Here is a 20,584-nt window from a genome sequence, read left to right as displayed (position 1 = left end):
TCCACATGTTTCCTTTGTGTGAGTTCTCACTGTTTGATCCTCCCTAGGGTTAGTTCTCTGGTAGTGTAGGGTCTTGGAGTCAGTGCTTCCACCCCAAAGGCTCAGGGCTTGATCTCTGGTCAGGAACGAAGATTCCACAAGTGGTTTGTTATGGCATTAAGTGAGATTAAAACAAATATCCAAAAACGAGAAACCAAAGATGAACCCCAGACAAACAGCAGTTACAAAATCAGGCAAATAATAATTAAAATAATGGAATATACATATATACATATACACCCATGAGCAAAGTGAAAACAGTCCAACAAAAACAAAGTACAGTAGATTGACCCAGCAAACAAAGGAAATGAAAAATTATATTGTCCAGTTAAGAACAAAATTAACTTAAGCACAAACTGGAAAACAAAACTAAAGCAAGGTGCCAAGTGGGGAATAAACAATGAAACAAAACTAAGAAATATGTTGACAGGAAAAAAAGAAAAAAAGGAAAGAAAGAATAGATATGCAAAGTTAAATAGAGCTAGATGAAGAAGATTTATATACATTAAAGATTAACTGAAATGGGAAAAGAACAGTAGGAAAGGCAAACAAAAGAATAAATGAAGAAAAATACAATAGGTATTTTTAAAAATTAAAATTCTAAGAGAGAGAAATGAAAAAAAAAAAAAAAAAGAAGAATAAAAAAGGAAAACTCCACAGAACTGCAAAAGTCCAATGTAGAGGCAGAGGTTTATAACAACATTAGAAAATGTGACTGAATATACACATATGCATAAACACCCATAAGCAAAATCAAAACAGTCCAACAAAAATAAAGTACAATAGATTGACCCCGTGAACAAAGGAAACCAAAAATTATGTCTACCAGAACAAAACTAATTAAACTAGCAAATATATTGACAGGAAAGCAGAGAAAGTAAAGAAAGAAATAATAGATATACAGAGTAAAATACAGGTAGATAAAGAAGATTTATGTGTGCTAAAGGTTAACTGCAATGAGAAAAGAACAGTAGGAAAAGCAAACAAAGGAATAAATGTAGAAAAATAATAATAGGTTTAAAAAATTGAAAAGAAAAAAAAGAGGAAAACTCCACAGAACTGCAAAAGCCCAACTAAGAGGCAGAGGTTTATGACAACAATAAAAAATGTAACTGAGGGGGAAAAAAAGCTCAAAAGCTTAGTTGGATTTCTTAGTGCCAATAAAATCGACATCACAACAGAGGAGGAAAAAGGGGGAAAATATCCAACAGAATCTACAGAACAAGTCAAAAAAATAATAATAATAGTGTTTTTCTTGAGTCACTGCTGTCAGAGTCCTTTACCTCGCTGGGAGTCACAGTCCACTTCACCTCCCTAGGATGCCCTCCAACACCGTGCTGATCTCTGGACCTGCTGTGAGGGCAGCTCAGATTCTAATCTGGTCCTATTCCTGGGTGTTCTTGCCTTCAGTGTCCACAGTTATGAGAGCTAGAGCATTTTCTTTTGTGGGAGCTCTCAGTGGCCTTTTATATATTCCATAGACACAGAGTCTGCTTAGTTGATTGTGTGGATTTAATCTGCAGCTTGTACAGCTGGTGGGAAGGTTTTGGGTCTTCTTCCTTAGCCACAGTACCCCTGGGTTTCAATTGTGGTTTTATTTCCACCTCTACCTGTGTGTCGTCCACTGGGGTTTAGCTCCTAAGGCTGCCCTGGAGGATTTGGGTCTGCCCCTGTGAGGGCCAGGAGTGGAGGTGGTGCAGCTGCTTGGGTCTCAGGGATTCTGGCAGCACCAGGTACTCAGCGGAGTTGGCAGCTAGGGCAGCAGGAAATACAGTACCCTAGAAGGGTATGGCAACCAGTATTGGCCAATACGCTCCAGTATTCTTGCCTGGAGAACTCCCTCTCTGACAGAGAAACCTGGCAGGCCACAGTCTACAGGGTCACAAAGAGTCGGACACGACCGAAGGAACCCTGTGCGCATAGACATAAGACATTTTTTGCCTGTGGCAGCTCTGCCCCAGTGAGTTGAGCCTGAAGGTGGAGCAGCTGCTTGGCTTGTGGAGACCCTGACAGCACCAAGTGTGCAGGGACACAGACTGCCTCTACCACAGGAGTTATGGCCCAATCAGAGTCTTTTTGAGCTTCTTGTAGCTGGCGATCAGAAGGCCACTTTGGCCAGTCTTTCTCCATAGCTATGCGCATTCAGGCACTTAGAAGGCTCCCTTGCCTGGAGTCCTTGTCTGTTGTTTGGGTGTGTCAGGCACTTAAAGGGGCACCCTGAGTGGGGTCCTACTCTGGAGTTGAGGGCATCAGTCACTGAAAGAAGCACCCTGGCTGGCATCCTACTCTGTGGTTCAGTGCATCAGGCGTTTGATGGGCCAGCCTCTATATTGTTCAGCTGCTGATGCTGGCGTGTAGGAAGAGACTATGGTGTGACTCAGCAGTATCGCCTTGCTTCCACGGCTGCCTGCCTTTCCTCCACCATCATTTCCTGCCACAATCTCCTCCCCAACATCCCTCAATCCATCTGTCTCAGTCAACAGGAGCCCTCGCCCTGGGATTGCTCCACATTCCCTAAATTCCAGCTCCCAGCCTCTGTGCCTTCCAGGAGGCCAGCGTTCCTGTCTGGGGTATGTATGGCTGCAGCAAGGACTGTCTGGTTCTCATTCCATTTAGGTTGACGCAGATCAGCTGTTTCACCCTCAACCTTCAGTGTTTCTTCTCTGACTCAGACAGTTGCCCTGCTGTGGGGATCGGACTCCTGCTTTAGTTCCCCCACCTGCTGAGGGCAGGTCCAGTCCTACTAACCCTCCTGTTTTTCCCCCTAGTTCCTTCATCCTACCGAGTTTTGCGTGGTTCTATATATTCTTTTCCACTGGTCAGGTTACCTGTCTGCTCTCAGCTGGTGTTCTGCGTGCACTTCTGTGTCTGAAGGTGTATTCCTGATGTATCTGTGGAGAGAGATGTACTCCATGTCCACCTACTCCTCCGCCATCTTTTTCCCTCCTAAATTTTTATTCTTATATCTGCTTTCCTCCTTTGTACCAAGTTCATGGTCAGCCCTCACTGTGTGCAGAGCTGGGCAGCTCTAGTTATAGTCAGGAGTCAAGCTAATTCCACAGGAAACATCTTGATGGTGAAGGTGGTAGAACAGTGAGAAAGAAACTGTTGTGAGCTTGGAAGATCGCAGTCTCACTGCGCCTAAGCTGCAGGTGTCTGCCGTCTGTGTTCTTCATCCTGGGCAGCCACCTCCCACCCTCATTCAGAGGTTGTCCATAAGAAGCAGATGAGCAGGGATATCTCTGACTGACAGAACTCTCCACGAGAGTTGTAGAATGTGATCACTGCAGGACATCAAGTAAAATTAGGAGCAGCGTCAGTGTTACCCAGACAGAAGTCACAGGGGACCAGACTTAGCCCAGCATCATGAACAGCAGGAAGTGATCTGCCAGTCAGGAGACTTGGGCTTGCAGCTGCCCAGCACCTACCAAGAGGATGAAAGAATACCTTCTAGACACAACAGAAACTTGAGCCAGTTCACTTTTGACCTGGGGCTTCCACAACAGTAGGTTTGAAGCAATGAGTATATCTGTGTGGCTGTATGTGACCAAAACCTAAGTTTCACAAAACATTCCTTTTGTGGGATACCCTCTGATTTTTAAAAAATTGATCTTTACCTTTACCTAAATACATGATGTTACAACCCAATAACTTGATTTCATAATCCACTAGTGGGTTACAATATCTGAAAACACTGTTCTGTTGTATAATATTGTGGGAACTTTGGTAGTTCTTTCCAAATCATCACCTTATTTTACCCAGTGTCTCATCTTCCTGTGTTAGTTCTGTCTTTATGATTACATTATCTCCTAATTGTAGCGAGTTCTTGGCATGGAATGGTACAGGCAGTCTGGTCAATATGCAGTTCCATGTTAAAGCAAAAACCCCCTCAGGTATTGTTAAAGAGTGGTTGCTGAATTTGTTTGTAACTCCATCACAGGGATCTCCCACCATTTGCCCAAGAAGTCTATGCCTCCTTCACCTTGTCTGTTACCATCTGCTGAATTTTCACCTTTACCTCCTGTTTCTTCTGGGCTTGGTTTGCTCTTTGGGAAATTTTAAGCTTTAAACTGTGCCACATTGAACTTCGCGTTCCCCTCTATACCTTCTCAACCCTTTTACTTTCTTAGGCGTCCTGCCACTGCCCTGCTTCCCAGTCCTTTCCAGTTGGTATTTGCATGAGTAAATGGTGGAGTCTTACGCAGTCACTGTTCATGAGCGTGATCACAACACACCATTGTGGTGATGACTTGGTCCAAGCAGAAGAATAGGAATATCATGTGGGATCCAAGAAGGTAGCCCTTTGGTGACAAAAGACTCAGTGTCACTGCAGAAGCAGTGTCTGTGCAAAACACCTTCCTGAAATATTTGCCAAATCCTTTCATGGCTTCAAGGACAGTGGTCTGGGCTAAGAGGAGGTGTGACATCCCAAGCGCCTTGTTCAGTTCAGTTCAGTCGCTCAGTCGTGTCCGACTCTTTGCGACCCCATGAATCGCAGCACGCCAGGCCTCCCTGTCCATCACCATCTCCCGGAGTTCACTCAGACTCACGTCCATCGAGTCAGTGATGCCATCCAGCCATCTCATCCTCTGTCGTCCCCTTCTTCTCCTGCCTCCAATCCCTCCCAGCATCAGAGTCTTTTCCAATGAGTCAACTCTTCGCATGAGGTGGCCAAAGTACTGGAGTTTCAGCTTTAGCATCAGTCCCTCCAAAGAACACCCAGGACTGATCTCCTTTAGCATGGACTGGTTGGATCTCCTTGCAGTCCAAGGGACTCTCAAGAGTCTTCTCCAACACCACAGTTCAAAAGCATCAATTCTTCGGCGCTCAGCCTTCTTCACAGTCCAACTCTCACATCCATACATGACCACAGGAAAAACCATAGTCTTGACTAGACGGACCTTAGTCGGCAAAGTAATGTCTCTGCTTTTGAATACGCTGTCTAGGTTGGTCATAACTTTTCTTCCAAGGAGTAAGCGTCTTTTACTTTCATGGCTGCAGTCACCATCTGCAGTGATTTTGGAGCCCCCCAAAATAAAGTCTGGCACTGTGTCCACTGTTTCCCCATCTATTTCCCATGAAGTGATGGGACCAGATGCCATGATCTTCGTTTTCTGAATGTTGAGCTTTAAGCCAACTTTTTCACTCTCCTCTTTCACTTTCATCAAGAGGTTCTTCAGTTCTTCTTCACTTTCTGCCATAAGGGTGGTGTCATCTGCATATCTGGGGTTATTGATATTTCTCCCGGCAATCTTGATTCCAGCTTGTGTTTCTTCCAGTCCAGTGTTTCTTATGATGTCCTTTGCATAGAAGTTAAATAAGCAGGGTGACAATATATAGCCTTGATGTACTCCTTTTCCTATTTGGAACCAGTCCATTGTTCCATGTCCAGTTCTAACTCTTGCTTCCTGACCTGCATACAGATTTCTCAAGAGGCAGGTCAGGTGGTCTGGTGTTCCCATCTCTCTCAGAATTTTCCACAGTTTATTGTGATCCACACAGTCAAAGGCTTTGGCATAGTCAATAGAGCAGAAATAGATGTTTTTCTGGAACTCTCTTGCTTTTTCCATGATCCAGCAGATGCTGGCAATTTGATCTCTGGTTCCTCTGCCTTTTCTAAAACCAACTTGAACATCAGGAGTTCACGGTTCACATATTGCTGAAGCCTGGCTTGGAGAATTTTGAGCATTACTTTACTAGTAATTCTTTGGCATTGCCTTTCTTTGGAATTGGAATGAAAACTGACCTTTTCCAGTCCTGTAGCCACTGCTGAGTTTTCCAAATTTGCTGGCATATTGAGTGCAGCACTTTCACAGCATCATCTTTCAGGATTTGAAACAGCTCAACTGGAATTCCATCACCTCCACTAGCTTTGTTTGTAGTGATGCTTTCCAAGGCCCACGTGACTTCACATACCAGGATGTCTGGCTCTAGATGAGTGATCACACCATCACGATTATCTGGGTCATGAAGATCTTTTTTGTACAATTCTGTGTATTCTTGCCACCTCTTCTTAATATCTTCTGCTTCTGTTAGGTCCATTCCATTTCTGTCCCTTATCGATCTCATCTTTGCATGAAATGTTCCCTTGGTATCTCTAATTTTCTTGAAGAGATCTCTAGTCTTTCCCATTCTGTTGTTTTCCTCTATTTCTTTGCATTGATTGCTGAAGAAGGCTTTCTTATCTCTTCTTGCTATTCTCTGGAACTCTGCATTCAGATGCTTATATCTTTCCTTTTCTCCTTTGCTTTTCACCTCTCTTCTTTTCATAGCTATTTGTAAGGCCTCCTCAGGCAGCCATTTTGCTTTTTTGCATTTCTTTTCCATGGGGATGGTCTTGATCCCTGTCTCCTGTACAACGTCACAAACCTCATTCCATAGTTCATCAGGCACTCTGTCTATCAGATCTAGGCCCTTAAATCTATTTCTCACTTCCACTGTATAATCATAAGGGATTTTATTGAGGTCATACCTGAATGGTCTAGCAGTTTTCCCTACTTTCTTCAGTTTGAGTCTGAATTTGGCAATAAGGAGTTCATGATCTGAACCACAGTCAGCTCCTGGTCTTGTTTTCGTTGACTGTATAGAGCCTCTCCATCTTTGGCTGCAAAGAATATAATCAATCTGATTTCGGTGTTGACAAGCGCCTTGTTACTTGAGCTTATTTCAAACATGGAGTTGATAATATTTTACTTGCATGTTAAATAAGACAGTTGTGAAGCACTGACCTGGCATCTCGAACGTAAGATGTGACCAAAGCATATAACCTTTGTTCTTGTTTGTGTAAGTTCTCTATTGCTTAGTCATAAGTCACTGCTGAGTGAGCAGATTAAAACCATTTGTGTTTATTATCTTACAGTTCCTATAGATCACAAGTCTGGACACAGCACTGGGGGCTCCTTTGCTCCCAGGTATCACAAAGCTGAAACCAGGGGATGGCTGGGTTGTGCTCTCTTTTGGAGCTTAGGTCCTCTTGTAAATTCATTCAGTTGTTGACAGCATGCATGTTGTAGGAATGAGGTCCCAGTTTCCTTGTTTGTCGGCTGGGGGTCACATTCAGCTCTTGGAGACCACCCTTAGTCCTAGCTGTCTTCTTCAAAGCCACAGAGGGCCCCCTGGTCTGCTACAGCTGTCTTATATAACATACTACCTTATGTAATGTTTCATAATCATGGAAGTGACCATCCCATCCTAGTCACAGGACCTGCCACACTCAAGGGGAGGAAGTCATGCAGTCTGTGCATTCTAGAGGGGTGGGCATCTTGGGGCTGTTTTTGAATTCTCTCTAGCACATCATCACATTTATCTTCGGATCTGACTTAGTTGCTAAGGACTCTTCTCTTTGCAAATTCGTGGTCGGAAATGGTCCTATCTCTTTGTGTTTACAATTAATTGTCTGAACCCCACATACTGTGGAAGGCAGAAGCCCTTTATCTCCCTTGAGGGCCCCCCCCCACTACACACACACACACCCCCCCCACAGGGAGTCACTGTGGATGGTGCTCTGTGTGGTGTCAGCAGATGGTGCTGTTTGTGCAGTGCCGATCCAACCCTGGCCTAGTCCCTGGCTACCCCGCCCCCAGCGTTTCCTTTTGTCTTCCACGCTGTGCTTAGCTTCCTCTCCACACTGCAGCTGGAGGGCTGGCAGCCCTGGGGCCAGCAAGCCTCTCCTAGCACTGAGGCCCTCGTGCAGTTCACGTCACAGCCAGGCTGGCTGTCTGCATGGTCTGTGTTCAAATGTCACCCTGTCAGTGAGTCATCCTTGAACACCTGGTTTTACACTGTATCATCCACCACTCCTTCCCCACTGCTTTCCACTTGCCAGCTTCTGCTTTAGTTTTCACCGTGTGGAACTTACTGCCATCTCACCCCATTCATGTTTTTCTTGCTTGTTGTTTGTCCCCTTCTTCTAGAAAGAAAGCTGCTGCGTGTCCTTCTGTTAGGGTTTTTATGGCTCCCCGAGACCCAGCACAGGCTGAGTTCAGAGTGGCAGCTCGGTGACTCTGTGTTGGATGCCTGCGTTGTGAGAACCAGTAGTGTTTTTAAGCACACATTTTGGTGCTCTGCCAGCTATTGGTTGGATAAACGAAACTAAACAGATTTTAGCTTATGCTCCAGCATGTAGGAGCATCCCATCGAAATCAAGAATTTCCACCTAGTAGACAGAAGTTCATGTTTGTGGACTACAGGAGGAATGGGCGTGTGTGTATGTGTGCTGGCAGTGGTTTGGTGGGGGTCTGTCTGCTCAGTTTATCCTTGAAATTATCGATAGAGGATATAGCAGTGATTGGGTGCTGAGTGTTTAAAGAGCTTGAAGCCCCAGGAGCCAACCAGGGAGAAACAGCACTACAGCTCAGATGTGTGGAGTTCCATTATAACTCATAACACTCCATCTTAGCTAATATTTTATAGGGAGCTGTTTTCTACATATTTTTCTACATAAAACAAGTCAATTTGTACTGGATTTTACCTAAAATTACCTAAAAATTCAGTGTTCAAAGTCTTGGATCAAATTGTATTTCTCCCAGCTACTTTTTTTTTAGGAAGAAAATTGACAGGAACTTGATAGATCATAATTCTGTGATCATTTAATATTATTGAGAAACAGCCTTACCCCTCATCACACACCCAACCCACTGCCACTTGGACTGAAACTGCTGTAGTGAAAGTATGTCTGTAAAAGCCAAAGTGCAGAAGCTTTCAGAGCTTCTCTCTTTTCTTAAAGAAAGCGGGGCTGGGGAAGAGTGGGGATATTGGAGGAGTCCGAGCTGACCCCTGGGAACCTTGGCCCTGCGCTGGGCCTGTCCTTGGAGAGTGAGGGCCTTTCTCAGGGCTCTGCTCTGGGAGGAAGGGCGCTGAGCACCATGAGTGCAGCATCAAGGGGGCAGGACAGGTGTGAGCAGCCATGGCCTTTGTCAGCACTTTAGGTGAGGGTGAGGCCTTCAGACTTAAAGCAGTGCTATAAGGAGGCCCTGCCCTCCCATGCCTTTTGCTTATGGAGAAACAGGCTCATAGATGTTGAGTAACTTGCTAGCAGTCTTGCAGCCGGTAAGTGGTAAGACCAGGACTAAAGCACGGAACTTGTCCAGCTTCACAACCTCTGCACTTCAGCTCACTGGCCTTGTTGATTCAGGTGCCCGTCTTCTGACGTGGTCAGCACTGCCCAGCATCTGCAGCGTGCGGATGCTCCCCTCTGGTTTCATGCGGGTCTTTGCTCATCCAGTTGTAGGGCCTCCCCAGAAGGAAACCACTGTGATGCTGCCCACGGGGATGTGTAGCAAACAGATGCTTTGAATGACACTGTCCCTCTCAGCGCCTTCTCTTTGGGCCACCACAGCTCTGCTAGTCTCATAAAGTGCACTGGTGGCACTTCTGTCCTTCACACTGAGATCTGCCTGGGCCTCCCAGTTGGTCCGGCCCTTCTTCTGCAGGAAGCTGACAGCCTGTGCCCTCTCTCCCGCAGATGCCGCCCTTACGAGGACTGCTGTGGCTCCAGGTGCTGTGTGCGGGCCCTCTCCATACAGAGGCTCTGGTACTTTTGGTAGGTCATGACTCTTCCAGGTCTGAGATGCTCCCCCTTCCCCAGGGCTCTGCCCAGTCAGGCTGTCACAGCCAAGGTGACATCACCTCCACCTGAGGTCGTGGTCTCCGGGTGGCCTATCAAGAAAGCAGATATGTTTGGGCTGGCTTGGTGTCAAGTGCTTCTGCTCCCAGAGTTTGCAGAAAGCTCATCTCCGTTTCCTCAGGCTTGTGGCTGGGAAAGAAGAGTTATTCTTTGGGAAGCTGGACTCTACAGCAGCTTCAGTCTTCAGCAGCTCCTCCACCGATGTCTGAAATGGATTGAGGCTGCCTGTCTTAATTGCAGAATCAGCAGATCTTGCTATAAGGTTTTTGCTGCCTGGAAATCTTCCATGTTCACGTTATGTCAGCTGAATCCTAACTTTCAAGACAGCCTATGTCCATCCCCATCTTCCAGCTCTACTGGAGGAACTTGAAAGAGCCATCCGGCATCTGTAAGATTGTAGCTCGGGAGAGAATGAGGGCTTGAAGCTGACAGAGTCCTGGAAGGATGGGTGCAGAGTTTCCAGGAAGGAAGGAGAGGAACCTCCTGTGAGTTGCTGTCCTCAGAGGATGCCTGTAAGGAATGCCTTTAGACATAGGAATGTCTGAAGACAGGCCTTTCCTGACCCTGTGGCAGGAGCCACTTGGCTTTTTTATGAGATTTTGCTATTGGCCTCCTGACAACTGTTCCTAATATTTGATTAGGGAAACTAACACCATCAGGGACTCCACATGCCGCTTTCTGTAACGGGAGAGCCTCTTCATTTCACCATCACCACCTCCTTGCCGGGCCTTGGCCATTTGGGGGCTGGACTCACCTATCACGTGGGGCCCTGAATGGTGCCAGGCTGTCACTGGCCTCTCCCCACCTCCTAGCTGCTAGCACCTCAAACTATAGTAGAAGGAGAAATCTTTTACCTGAGACTTTTGGAATGTAAACAGCTCTGGCATTTCAGAGCTTTGCCGGGCATCACCCACGTGTTCCCTCAGAACTTGTGGCTAAGGGTCCCGTAAGGGATCAGCAGTGCTTCACATGGGCCTGAAGCACCAGAGAATGATGAGGAAGTTGTAGAAATGCTCCCAAGAAGAGAAAACTTGTCAAAGTTTATGTCTTATGTGATTAAAAAGAAGGAAAAGTTGAGAGTCCAGGAGAACTCTGCAGGCCTGGCTGCCAGGGCAGCTTCTGCCAACCTTTCCTGGAAGCGTCCTCTGAACTGGCAGCTGGTGCTTCCAGGCTGTTTGCCGGTGTCCCTTGTCAGGGTCCCGGCACCTCAGCAAGCCAGTGGGCCCCTATACAGAGGCGTCTCATGAGCACCATGGAAGGAGGGCAGGTCTCCACGCTCAGGATGCCAGATGCCAGAAGGCTTGGTCTAGGTCTTTGGGTTGAGATACTGATACCAGCTTCTAAACCAGGGGAAATGCTGGTTTGAAACTCAGCATTCAAAAAACAAAGGCATCGGGCATCTGGTCCTATCACTTCATGGCAAATAGATAGGGAAACAATGGAAACAGTGACAGACTTTATTTTCTTGGGCTCCAAAATCACTGTGGATGGTGACTGCAGCTATCAAATTAAAAGATGCTTGCTCCATGTAAGAAAAGTTATGACAAACCTAGACAGTGTATTAAAGATCAGAGACATCACTTCGCCAACAAAGGTCCGTGTAATCACAGCTATGGTTTTTCCAGTAGTCATGTACAAATGTGAGAGTTGAACCATAAAGAAGCCTGAGTGCTGAAGAACTGATGCTTTCGAACAGTGGTACTAGAGAAGACTCTTGAGAGTCCCTTGGACTACAAGGAGATCAAAACAGTCAATCATAAAGGAAATCAACCCTGAATATTCATTGGAAGGACTGAGGCCAAAGCACCAATACTTTTGCCACCTCATGCAAAGAGCCAACTCGCTGGAAAAGACCCTAATGATGGGAAGGATTGAGGGCAGGAGGAGAAGGGGGTGACAAGGAATGAGATGGTTGGATGGCATCACCAATTCAGTGGACATTAGTTTGAGCAAAGTCTGGAAGGTAGTTCACTATTTCCTTCAGGACAGGGAGGCCTGTTGTGCTGCAGTCTATACGGACACGATTGAGCCAATGAACAACAAAACCTGGGATACAGCCAGAGAACACCTTGAGATGCAAGCCCCAGCTGAAGTTTGAGGACGCTTGGTTTTCGCTCCATGCGTTCCTTCTCTCAGTAATGTGTCTGGTATGTACCAGGGTCCTGTGTGAGAGGCCCTGTGGCAGCTGGGCTCCTAAAACAGATGTCTAAACACATGGGGAATTGTAAGCCAATGTTCTGGAAACAAAGCATGCAACTTCTGATGGCAGAAAAGTTGGGGAAAGCTGCATGGCTTCTGTCTGGGTCTCAGAGAAGAGGGCCCTCCTTGCAAAGGGACCTGCACGTTTCAGGGGCAGGGCCCTAAGAATGGACCCGGTGAGAGAGGGATGATGGGGAGCTGGTGTTGGGGGGAAGTTTTTGGGGAGAGGTAGGAGGTTGGGAGGAGGGAGCCGGGCATGGAGCGAATGGAGGGCTGTTCTCCAAGCTGGCTCCACTTGACTTTGGAGGATTTGGGGTTCCTTAGCATAGCACAGAGGTTTTGGCAGAGAATGCTTTTGGAAGTCAGCTCTAAAATCTTAAGAAATCCTTACCTAGGGTAGTCTAATGTAGGCCCCAGGATTAGGAAAGGTGTAGAGTTGGAAAGCACGCTGCGACAGAGTGCAGTCTGGCAGGTAAGTGCTGCCTGCTGTGAGGCTCCTGCAGAGTTGGGGCGTGCGGGCCCAGGGAGGCTCTGCTGCTGCCTGGGACCTGAAAACCACTGGGGAGGAGAGCAGGAAGAGACTGAAAAAACAAATTGAATTGAAGAAGCCAGATTACTTCTAATGATAGCAAAGACACAAACTTCCTCTCTTAATCCCAGGAATGCTCCCCATACCTGCTCAGTAATGAAAGAGAACTTCGAGAATTTCTTTTCTTACCTTGACACCCCTTTCCTCTTTGTTACCAGAAACTCATTCCCTTGCCCCTCTCTTCTCAGACTACTGTTTCAGTAAGGAACAAGTGTGAGGATGACTGCTCCAGGAGCCGGGAGCGGGTCTCCTGCCACATGACTGTTCTTGCTTGCTTGCACCTACTTGCTCTCCAGCAGTCCACACTGTGAGGTGCATATCACTTATATTTGTCTAGAAAAACGTGTATTCCATTTGAATTGAACTAGGGTCTCCTGCATTGCAGGCAGATTCTTGACGAACTGAGCCATCAGGGAAGCCCATTCCATTTGACAGATAAGCCAAAACTATCATTTGGGTTATCTCATGGAAGAGACCAAGATCTCTCATGGCTTCTGCGTGCCCAACACAGGGAGCCTAGACCTTTGGGAGTGAGCCGGGGCGTAAAACCTCATGCACAGTCACCTCCGTGTGCCTAGCATTTCTGCTCAGATATTTACAGTTGCACCCAGGGTTGAAGGTAGACTATCATGGAGTCCAGACGAAGTTGTCCATCTTAGATTCCAGCTTCTGCCATGGGAGTGAGGGCTTTGTTTTGTACTATTTGGATTTTTCCTGCTCCTCAGGACTGCACCCCTCTAACCCCTTCCCCATCTGCAGCTCATAGCTATCCTCCTCAGGCCTCTCGCCCACCCAACTTTGCCTGTTGGGGCACCTATGCAGTTCCTTTCTACCCAGAAACATCTTCACTTCCCTTCAGTTTGTCTCCTTCCATCATTCAGAATTCAGCTCAGATGTTGCTTTGAAGGAGAAGAAGCTTTTGTGATCTCCCTTAGTCTGGAAGATACCCTCATTAAACCTCTTGTTGCCCTGAACTGTACCCTTGAAATGATGAACACGGCTGTGTGTTACATGCATTCCTCCCCCCAACCTATGATCCACCCTTCCTCTTCTTTCTTGGCACTATCAGAGTTGCAAATAAATAATGTTGTTACTTTGTTGTTTACTGTCCTCCTCCCCTATGACAACTCAAGTGCAGTGAGGGTGAGGCCCCACCTGTCTTACTCCTTATAATGCAAAGATTGGTCCTGGGAGCCTGGCAGATGCTTCAGAAATTTTGTTGAATTAATAATGAATTAGACAAAAGGTTAGAAAACCACTATTTCAGTCCTCTTCTGAATCATTTCCTGTCTGGGGCCCCTGATCTTTGCTCCTTCTCAAGGTTCCAAGGTGTCTGATAAATACTTATTGATTAATAGCTTTAACTCTTAATATCATGTTTATATTCTCAAAGGCTTTACTGTCTACTCTTTCCTTAAATTGCACTCATGTGTGGACAGGTGCCTTCGACCATGGCATGGCCAGCTCTGCTGCGTGTGTCCTTCACAAGAATATGTGTGTTGTTTGAGGTTCTGGCAGGTTCTGTGTGTCCCATCATCATATCAGTTTAGAAATGGACAAGTTTCTCAGCTCTGCCTGTGTGGAACAGTCAACTTGGCCCTGCTTCAAATGATTTCCCCTGTTGCTAGAAAAACTAGGTGAATGCTGAAGTGAGATGGGAAGTGCCATTCATTCATTTTTTATTGAATGCCAGTGATCCAATAGTCACTGAGAATCCTCAGATGATTTCGACCAACATCCGATCCTTCAAGGAGTCAGCTCTTGTCCATTGGACTGTGGAATCACAATAAAAGGTCCAGCCATACTTAGAACCTAGAGATTTTAAAACAGCTTTTAAAATGAATTGTGAGTATTTTTTCTATTCCTATGGTTTCTCTAAAATTAAAATGTGCTCTAGAAAGGACACTTTAAAAAATGTTTATAGATGTTCATATAATAATGGAGAGGAAACTGTTAGAAAGGATCCCATGCTTAACTCTTCTTGTTTTAACAGTAAAGAAAACTGCGGGGGCAGGGGGAGGGGCGGGGGGGAGGACAGTGAGAACCAGCAGTAGTCTTCAAGCAGGATTGAAAAGGCATCTTCTGTTTTGACTAAATGTTGGGTTGAAGTCAGGGCCATGGACAGGAAAGAACTGTACCAACCCTTTGAGGTCAATAGCCATTTGGAGCTTTTGAGGCAAACTGTTCACTTTGAGAGCTTCTCTATGCTAGTGGCCCCCCAGAGCTCTGATGGCCAGGTGTCTCCCTGGTTCCTCCACTGGGACCATTCCCGGGGAGAGCGGTTGGGTAGGACCCAGCCAGGGGAGCCCTGCCATCTGCCTGGGCCTCTGCCCAGGCCTCACCCTGTGCTCTCGCCCAGGTTCCTCCTGATGATGGGTGTACTCTTCTGCTGTGGAGCCGGCTTCTTCATCCGGAGGCGCATGTACCCACCACCGCTGATTGAGGAGCCGGCATTCAACGTGTCCTACACCAGGCAGCCCCAAAACCCCACTCCAGGTCAGCCAAGCCCTCTGCCCTTGTCTGTCCTCCTTTGTTTACATGTCCTCTGTAAGCATTTGATAAGGGCACCGCCATGGAAGAAAAAATTCAGGCCACGTTTATTCATTTAAGTTCTGATATCTTTGTGCTAATGAGAAATTCACTGTCTGTTGTATTATATGTCTATCACCTCATATTCTTACCTTATTATTGGTGCATCTTTTATGCACGTTTATGCAGTTCATGGGGGCTTCCCAGGTTTCAGTGGTGAAGAATCTGCCTGCAATACAAGAGACACAGTTGATACCAGCTAGATCCCTGGGTTGGGAAGGTCCCCTGGAGGAGGGAATAGCAGCCCACTCCAGTATTCTTGTCTGGAGAATCCCATGGACGGAGGAGCCTCATGGGCTACAGTCCTTGGGGTCACAAAGTCAGACACAACTGAGTGTGCACACGTACATGCATATGTGATTCATATATGCACATTATTTTCTCTTTTTTCCCCAAAATTATTTCACATATAAATTTTTATGTAGAAAGTGTAATATTCTTACCATTCTTAATGCTTCTGGACTAAATATTAATCATATTGTGTGTGTGTGTTAGTTGCTCAGTCATGTCTGACTCTGCAAACCCCATGGACTGTAGCCCACCAGACTTCGCTGACCGTGGAGTGCTCCAGGCAAGAACATTGGAGTCGATTTCTATGCCCTTCTCCGTGGGATCTTCCTGACCCAGGAATCGAACCTGGGTCTCCTGCATTGCAGGCAGATTCTTTACTGTCTGAGTCACCAGGGAAGCCCATTAATCATGTTACTAAATGATAATTAGCTTAGTCTGTCATTGCTGATCATTTGTTTTCTTTTGTTTTGCTTTTTATTCCTTCACTCAGTAAGCATGTACTGTGCATTTATTAGTAGTATCATGAGTACTTGTTAATTGTGCTGCAATAGATATTTTTGCACAAGTTACATTTGGCCTACTTATGGAACATTACCCAGAGTGGTGCCCCAATGTCAAAAAGAATTTGTGGTTTCTTAATTCTTATAAAACACTGCTTTAACTATCTAAACTCAAACATATTGTAGTGGATAAATTCCAGTTTCCCTGGGGACACAGGCCTGTTCCTCGTTTTGACGTTACATTTGAGGAGGGGGTTTGTGAGGGGCTCTGCAGGGCTGGGGAGGCCATGCTCCTGGAGCTCCTGTCTTTCGCCGTGTGGTGGGCTGGGGGTTGCATGGCTTCCCTGGTGCCTTGAGGGTGGGGGGCAGGGTTTCTCTATTCCTCACACACTGTAGAGGGAGTCAGAGTTCTAGGAGCAAGTTCTTCTTGGGTTTTTACAGAATTTCAGTCCTATAACATAAGTCATAAGGTCTGCTGTACAGAGTGAGGCCTGTAGTTAATAACGCTATCATATACTCACAAATTTGCTAAAAGTAAGGATCTTTTTTCCCCCATTGAAGGATGGTCGCTTGACAGCCTTGTGCTAGTTTCTGTTTTACAGCAAAGTGAATCAGCTGCCTGTATACACATGTCCTCTCCCTTCTGGATTTCCTTTCCATCTAGGGGAGCACAGAGCGTCCTGTAGAGTTCCTGCACTATTCACTAGTATCTATTCCATGCATAGCGGTGTCAGTCCCAGTCTCTCAGTCCAGCCCACATCCCACCTCCCCTCTTGGTATCCATAGGTTTATGGCATATCTTGGGGTGATGGCTTCACAGTGTATTTTTATTTCTAAAGTCATCAAGTTGTAGACATTAAATATGTTCACCTTTTTGTATGTCAATCAAACCTCAAAGGAAAAAGTTAGAGACTGAGCATGACAAGAGCTCTCTCTCTCTCTCTCTCTCTCTCTCTCTCTGTGCTTTAGACAGAGATATGGGGATGGTCATTTGCTGATCTGTTCTTTTATAGTTTTATTCCACCAGGTACTCTCTGGGATTTAGAAAAAATCATCTTTGTTATTGTTTAAAATGTCACTAAAAACCTGAATATGTATTTTTCACAACTGTTCAGAGGTTGTTGTACCTTAAACTTTCTCTCAAGGTTAGTACCACTTTTCATGCATAAGTGGATTTTTATTCTTTCCTATTTGGAAATGTTTGTATAGCTTCAGATCTGCTCCAACATATGGCAAAGTGAAAAGTTTCACTTAAAATGAGAGGCCAAACCTAAAGTTTATCAGGATTAGTCTGACTTTTGAGTGCTTTGATTTTTTTTTTTTTTCAAGAAGCAGACAGTAGATCAGACAAGTGGGTAAAAGACTAATGAATTTCCTTTTTCTTCTACTTTCGTAACATGGATTTTTAGTGTCCCATGTGGCCAGAGATGGCAAGGTGCTGTGTGTGCTTGGCCCATGGTGTCAGGCCTGGGCTGGTCTAGGGTGCACAGCTCCCACTGAATGTCCTCAGCCTTTCAGTGTTTCCAAACACAGAGGCCTGCAGCCTCTGTCACCCTCTCTCCTCAGCCCCACCTCTTTTCTGCATTGCAGTGCACACGTCTTTCTGACTGGAGTCCTCGGTGCCCCTGTAATAAATATGGCATCAACCTTACAAGTCTTCCTTCATTCAGACTCTTACCTCACCCCTGAGCAATGCCTACTAAAAAATTTCCGTTCACTAGTCTCTGCCAGTTCTTCTCTGTCTTCCACATTGCCACTAGAAAGTTCTTTGGGGACAAAAGAAGCATATAGGTCATGTTATTCTCCTGCTTAAGATAGTGCATGGGCTTTTTCTTTTCTCCACATCCTTGTCAACAAGTGTTGACACTTGTTATTTCTTATCTTTGGTAATAGCCACTCTGACAGGTGTGAGGTGATAGCTCATTATGGTTTTATTTGCATTCCTTGGTGGTCAGTGGTGTTGAGCTCCTTTTCATGTACCTATTGGCCATCTAGATATCTTCTTTGGGAAAATGTCTATTCAGAGCCTCTGCCTATTTTTAATCAAGTTGCTTGGTTTTGTTGTTGAGTTGTAAGAATTCTCTGTATCCTGAATATTAACCCTTATCAGATATATGATTTGCAAATATTTTCTCCCGTTCAGAAGGTTACCTTTTTGTTTTGATGTTGGTTTCCTTCACCATGCATTTGTGTGTCTTTGTTTTGGTTTCCCTTGCCTGAGGAGACATGTCCTAAAAGATAGTGCTAAGACTGATGACAAAGAGCTTACTGTCCATATTTTCTTCTAGAAATTTTATGTTTTCAAGTCTTACAATCAAGTCTTTAATCCATTTGAGTAAATTTTTGTGTGTGGTATATGATAGTGGTCTAGTGTGATTCTTTTGCATGTGGCTGTTCAGTTTTCCCAACTCCATTTGTTGAAGAGACTATCCTTTCTTCATTGCATGTTTTTCATCTTTTTTTGGTAAATTAATTGTTTATGTCTGTGTGAGTTTATCTCTGAGCTCTTAATTCCATTCCATTGATCTCTGTGTCTTTCTGCTAGTACCATGCTCTTTGGATTCTTATAGTTTTGTAGTATCATTTGAAATCAGGGGGTGTGTCATTGCATTGAATCTGTGGATTGCTTTAGGTAATATGGACATTTTAACAGTGTTAATTCTTCTAATCCATGAGTATGGAATATCTTTCAGTTTCTTTGTGTTATCTTCAATTTTGTTCTTCAGTGTCTTACCTAGGCCTTTTACCTCCTTGGTTAAATTTATTCCGAGGTATTCTTTCTGTTGTAATTATAAATGGGATTGTTTTCTTAGTTTCTCTTTCTGCTAGCTCATTGTTAGTGTATAGAAACAACAATGATGCTTGTGTATTGATTTTGTACCCTGCCACTTTACTGTGTTTGTCTGTTATCTCTAATATTTTTTGTTGGAGTCCTTAGGGTTTCCTGTATCATGGTGAGTTTTAATCTCTGTGTATACTTTGGGCTCCCCAGTGGGCTGAGTCTGGAGTGCCAGGACTCACGTCTCAGGCACCAAGGTGATTTACATCTGCCAGCTGAGTGAATCGTCAGCCTGAGGCAGGGATTTTCCACGGCCACACTTGGAGCCTCAGTCAATCCATATTTACTTCCCACTTGCTCAGGTGCTGCAGCTGCCTGGGACACAGACTGCAGCCTGGGTTCCAGCCCTCACTCACCCCGCTGTGCTCTGTAGGCTTTGTACAACCATGTGTGGAACACTGTGTCATTGCACAAGTAACTGTACAGTCACTGACTGTGATGAGAGGTATGTAGAAAAAGTTCAGGATGCTGGCAAGCCAAGTAAATGGGAAGCACAATCTGTTGTATTGATGGAAGGAACTGAAGAGTTTGTAAGTATATTTAAGTGGAAGTAAGGCAGGAGGGGCTGGAGACTGAGGAGCAGCCAGCAAGGGTCCTGTACCTTCCTTTGCTGCCAGCATTTCACATGTCTGCCCACTGAGACCTCTGAGCTGCAGAGTCCAGGTGGCTCTGGTCAGTCCCATAACTTCAGCATCAAGGGCTGGTGCTTTTGTAGGCAAGGCGGATGTAGGCCTCTAATCCAGCAGAGATGCCACATCAACAATCCTGACTCACCCTGGGGAGACTGGGGGTTACGATCAAGGGTCCAGCAGAGTGTCTCCCACTTCTCTGGTAGTTCAGTTTGGCCCAATTCTACCCTGCAGTTCGGGGCCTTCAGAGAAATGGGGACTGCTAATTCTCCTCCACTGCCATCTCATAATGCAGCCACCTGTGGGGGCTGTGGAAGGATCCCCACCTTTGGTGGGAGGTGCTGGTGTGGGAGTCGCCAGGGATCTACCATCCTTCTCCATGTGTACAGTATGAAATATTCAGTCCCAAATGTACCAGAGCATCAGAGGAAGGCTCGTTTTGTTCCATGGAAGTATACAGTTCCCATACTTTCACCACCAGATCCAGGGCTGTGTCCTTAGTTAATAGTGGGGTGTTTGGGAAGAATTTACATTGATTTTTACAATCAATGATAATGATGAAAAAATAGGTTAGTTTCCCGTGGGGCCTGAAGACCCACCTCTTCCCGTGGGTGGGGTTCAGCTGTGCGCTTTGGTGGGGTGGGGGGTGGGAAGGCCAGGCCGTGGGGACAGACTGGGAAGGCAGCCTTGCGCTGATGGGTGCGCTGACTGCACGAGGTAGGTGCTCAGGCCCTGGAGGAGCCTGGCGGGTGTGGAGGGAGATGGGATCAGCAAAGGGAGCATGGGGCGCACCTGCCCATCTGCCAGGTGTTCTCTTTTCCCTCTGCTGCTGATCTAGGGGAGGGGAAGTGGATTCTGGTGGGTTGTGCTTATTCATGAAGAAGAAAAGGCAAGTTTTCTTCTTCTTCTTCTTTGTTTTTAAGAATAAACAGTCAATTCTATTGGGCTCAGCATAGGAATCCATGGGTCTTGAGGACTTCTTTGAATTTGTCAATTTTCTTCTCTAATCATCTCACTTATTGAGAAAGGCTTGGGAATACCCAGGGATTATCGCCCAGAGAATTTCTCCCTTAAGTCAGTTCAGTCGCTCAGTCATGTCTGACTCTTTGCAACCCCATGGATTGCAGCGTGCCAGGCCTCCCTGTCCATCATCAACTCCTGGAGCTTACTCAAACTCATGTCCATCGAGTTGGTGATGCCATCCAACCATCTGATCCTCTGTCGTCCCCTTCTCCTCCTGCCTTCAATCTTTCCCAGCGTCAGGGTCTTTTCCAGTGAGTCAGT

At 45.8% G+C, this 20,584-nt stretch overlaps 1 protein-coding gene across 1 annotated transcript in view; it reads left to right on the top strand.

The window, feature by feature from the left end:
• VOPP1 (VOPP1 WW domain binding protein) overlaps positions 1 to 20,584 on the top strand; it is a 167,255-nt gene that overhangs the window by 120,220 nt on the left and 26,451 nt on the right. Inside the window, exons 3-4 of the mRNA XM_040246375.1 lie at positions 9,503 to 9,580; positions 14,812 to 14,948. Coding sequence (XP_040102309.1) covers positions 9,503 to 9,580; positions 14,812 to 14,948 — 215 coding nt within the window. The remainder of the gene's footprint in view (positions 1 to 9,502; positions 9,581 to 14,811; positions 14,949 to 20,584) is intronic.

This window comes from Oryx dammah, unplaced genomic scaffold (assembly GCF_014754425.2).
Source record: "Oryx dammah isolate SB20612 unplaced genomic scaffold, SCBI_Odam_1.1 HiC_scaffold_9, whole genome shotgun sequence".
Classification (NCBI taxonomy): Eukaryota; Metazoa; Chordata; class Mammalia; order Artiodactyla; family Bovidae; genus Oryx; species Oryx dammah.
Note: the sequence above shows the minus strand (reverse complement) of the source record. Positions and strands in the feature narration are given on the sequence as shown.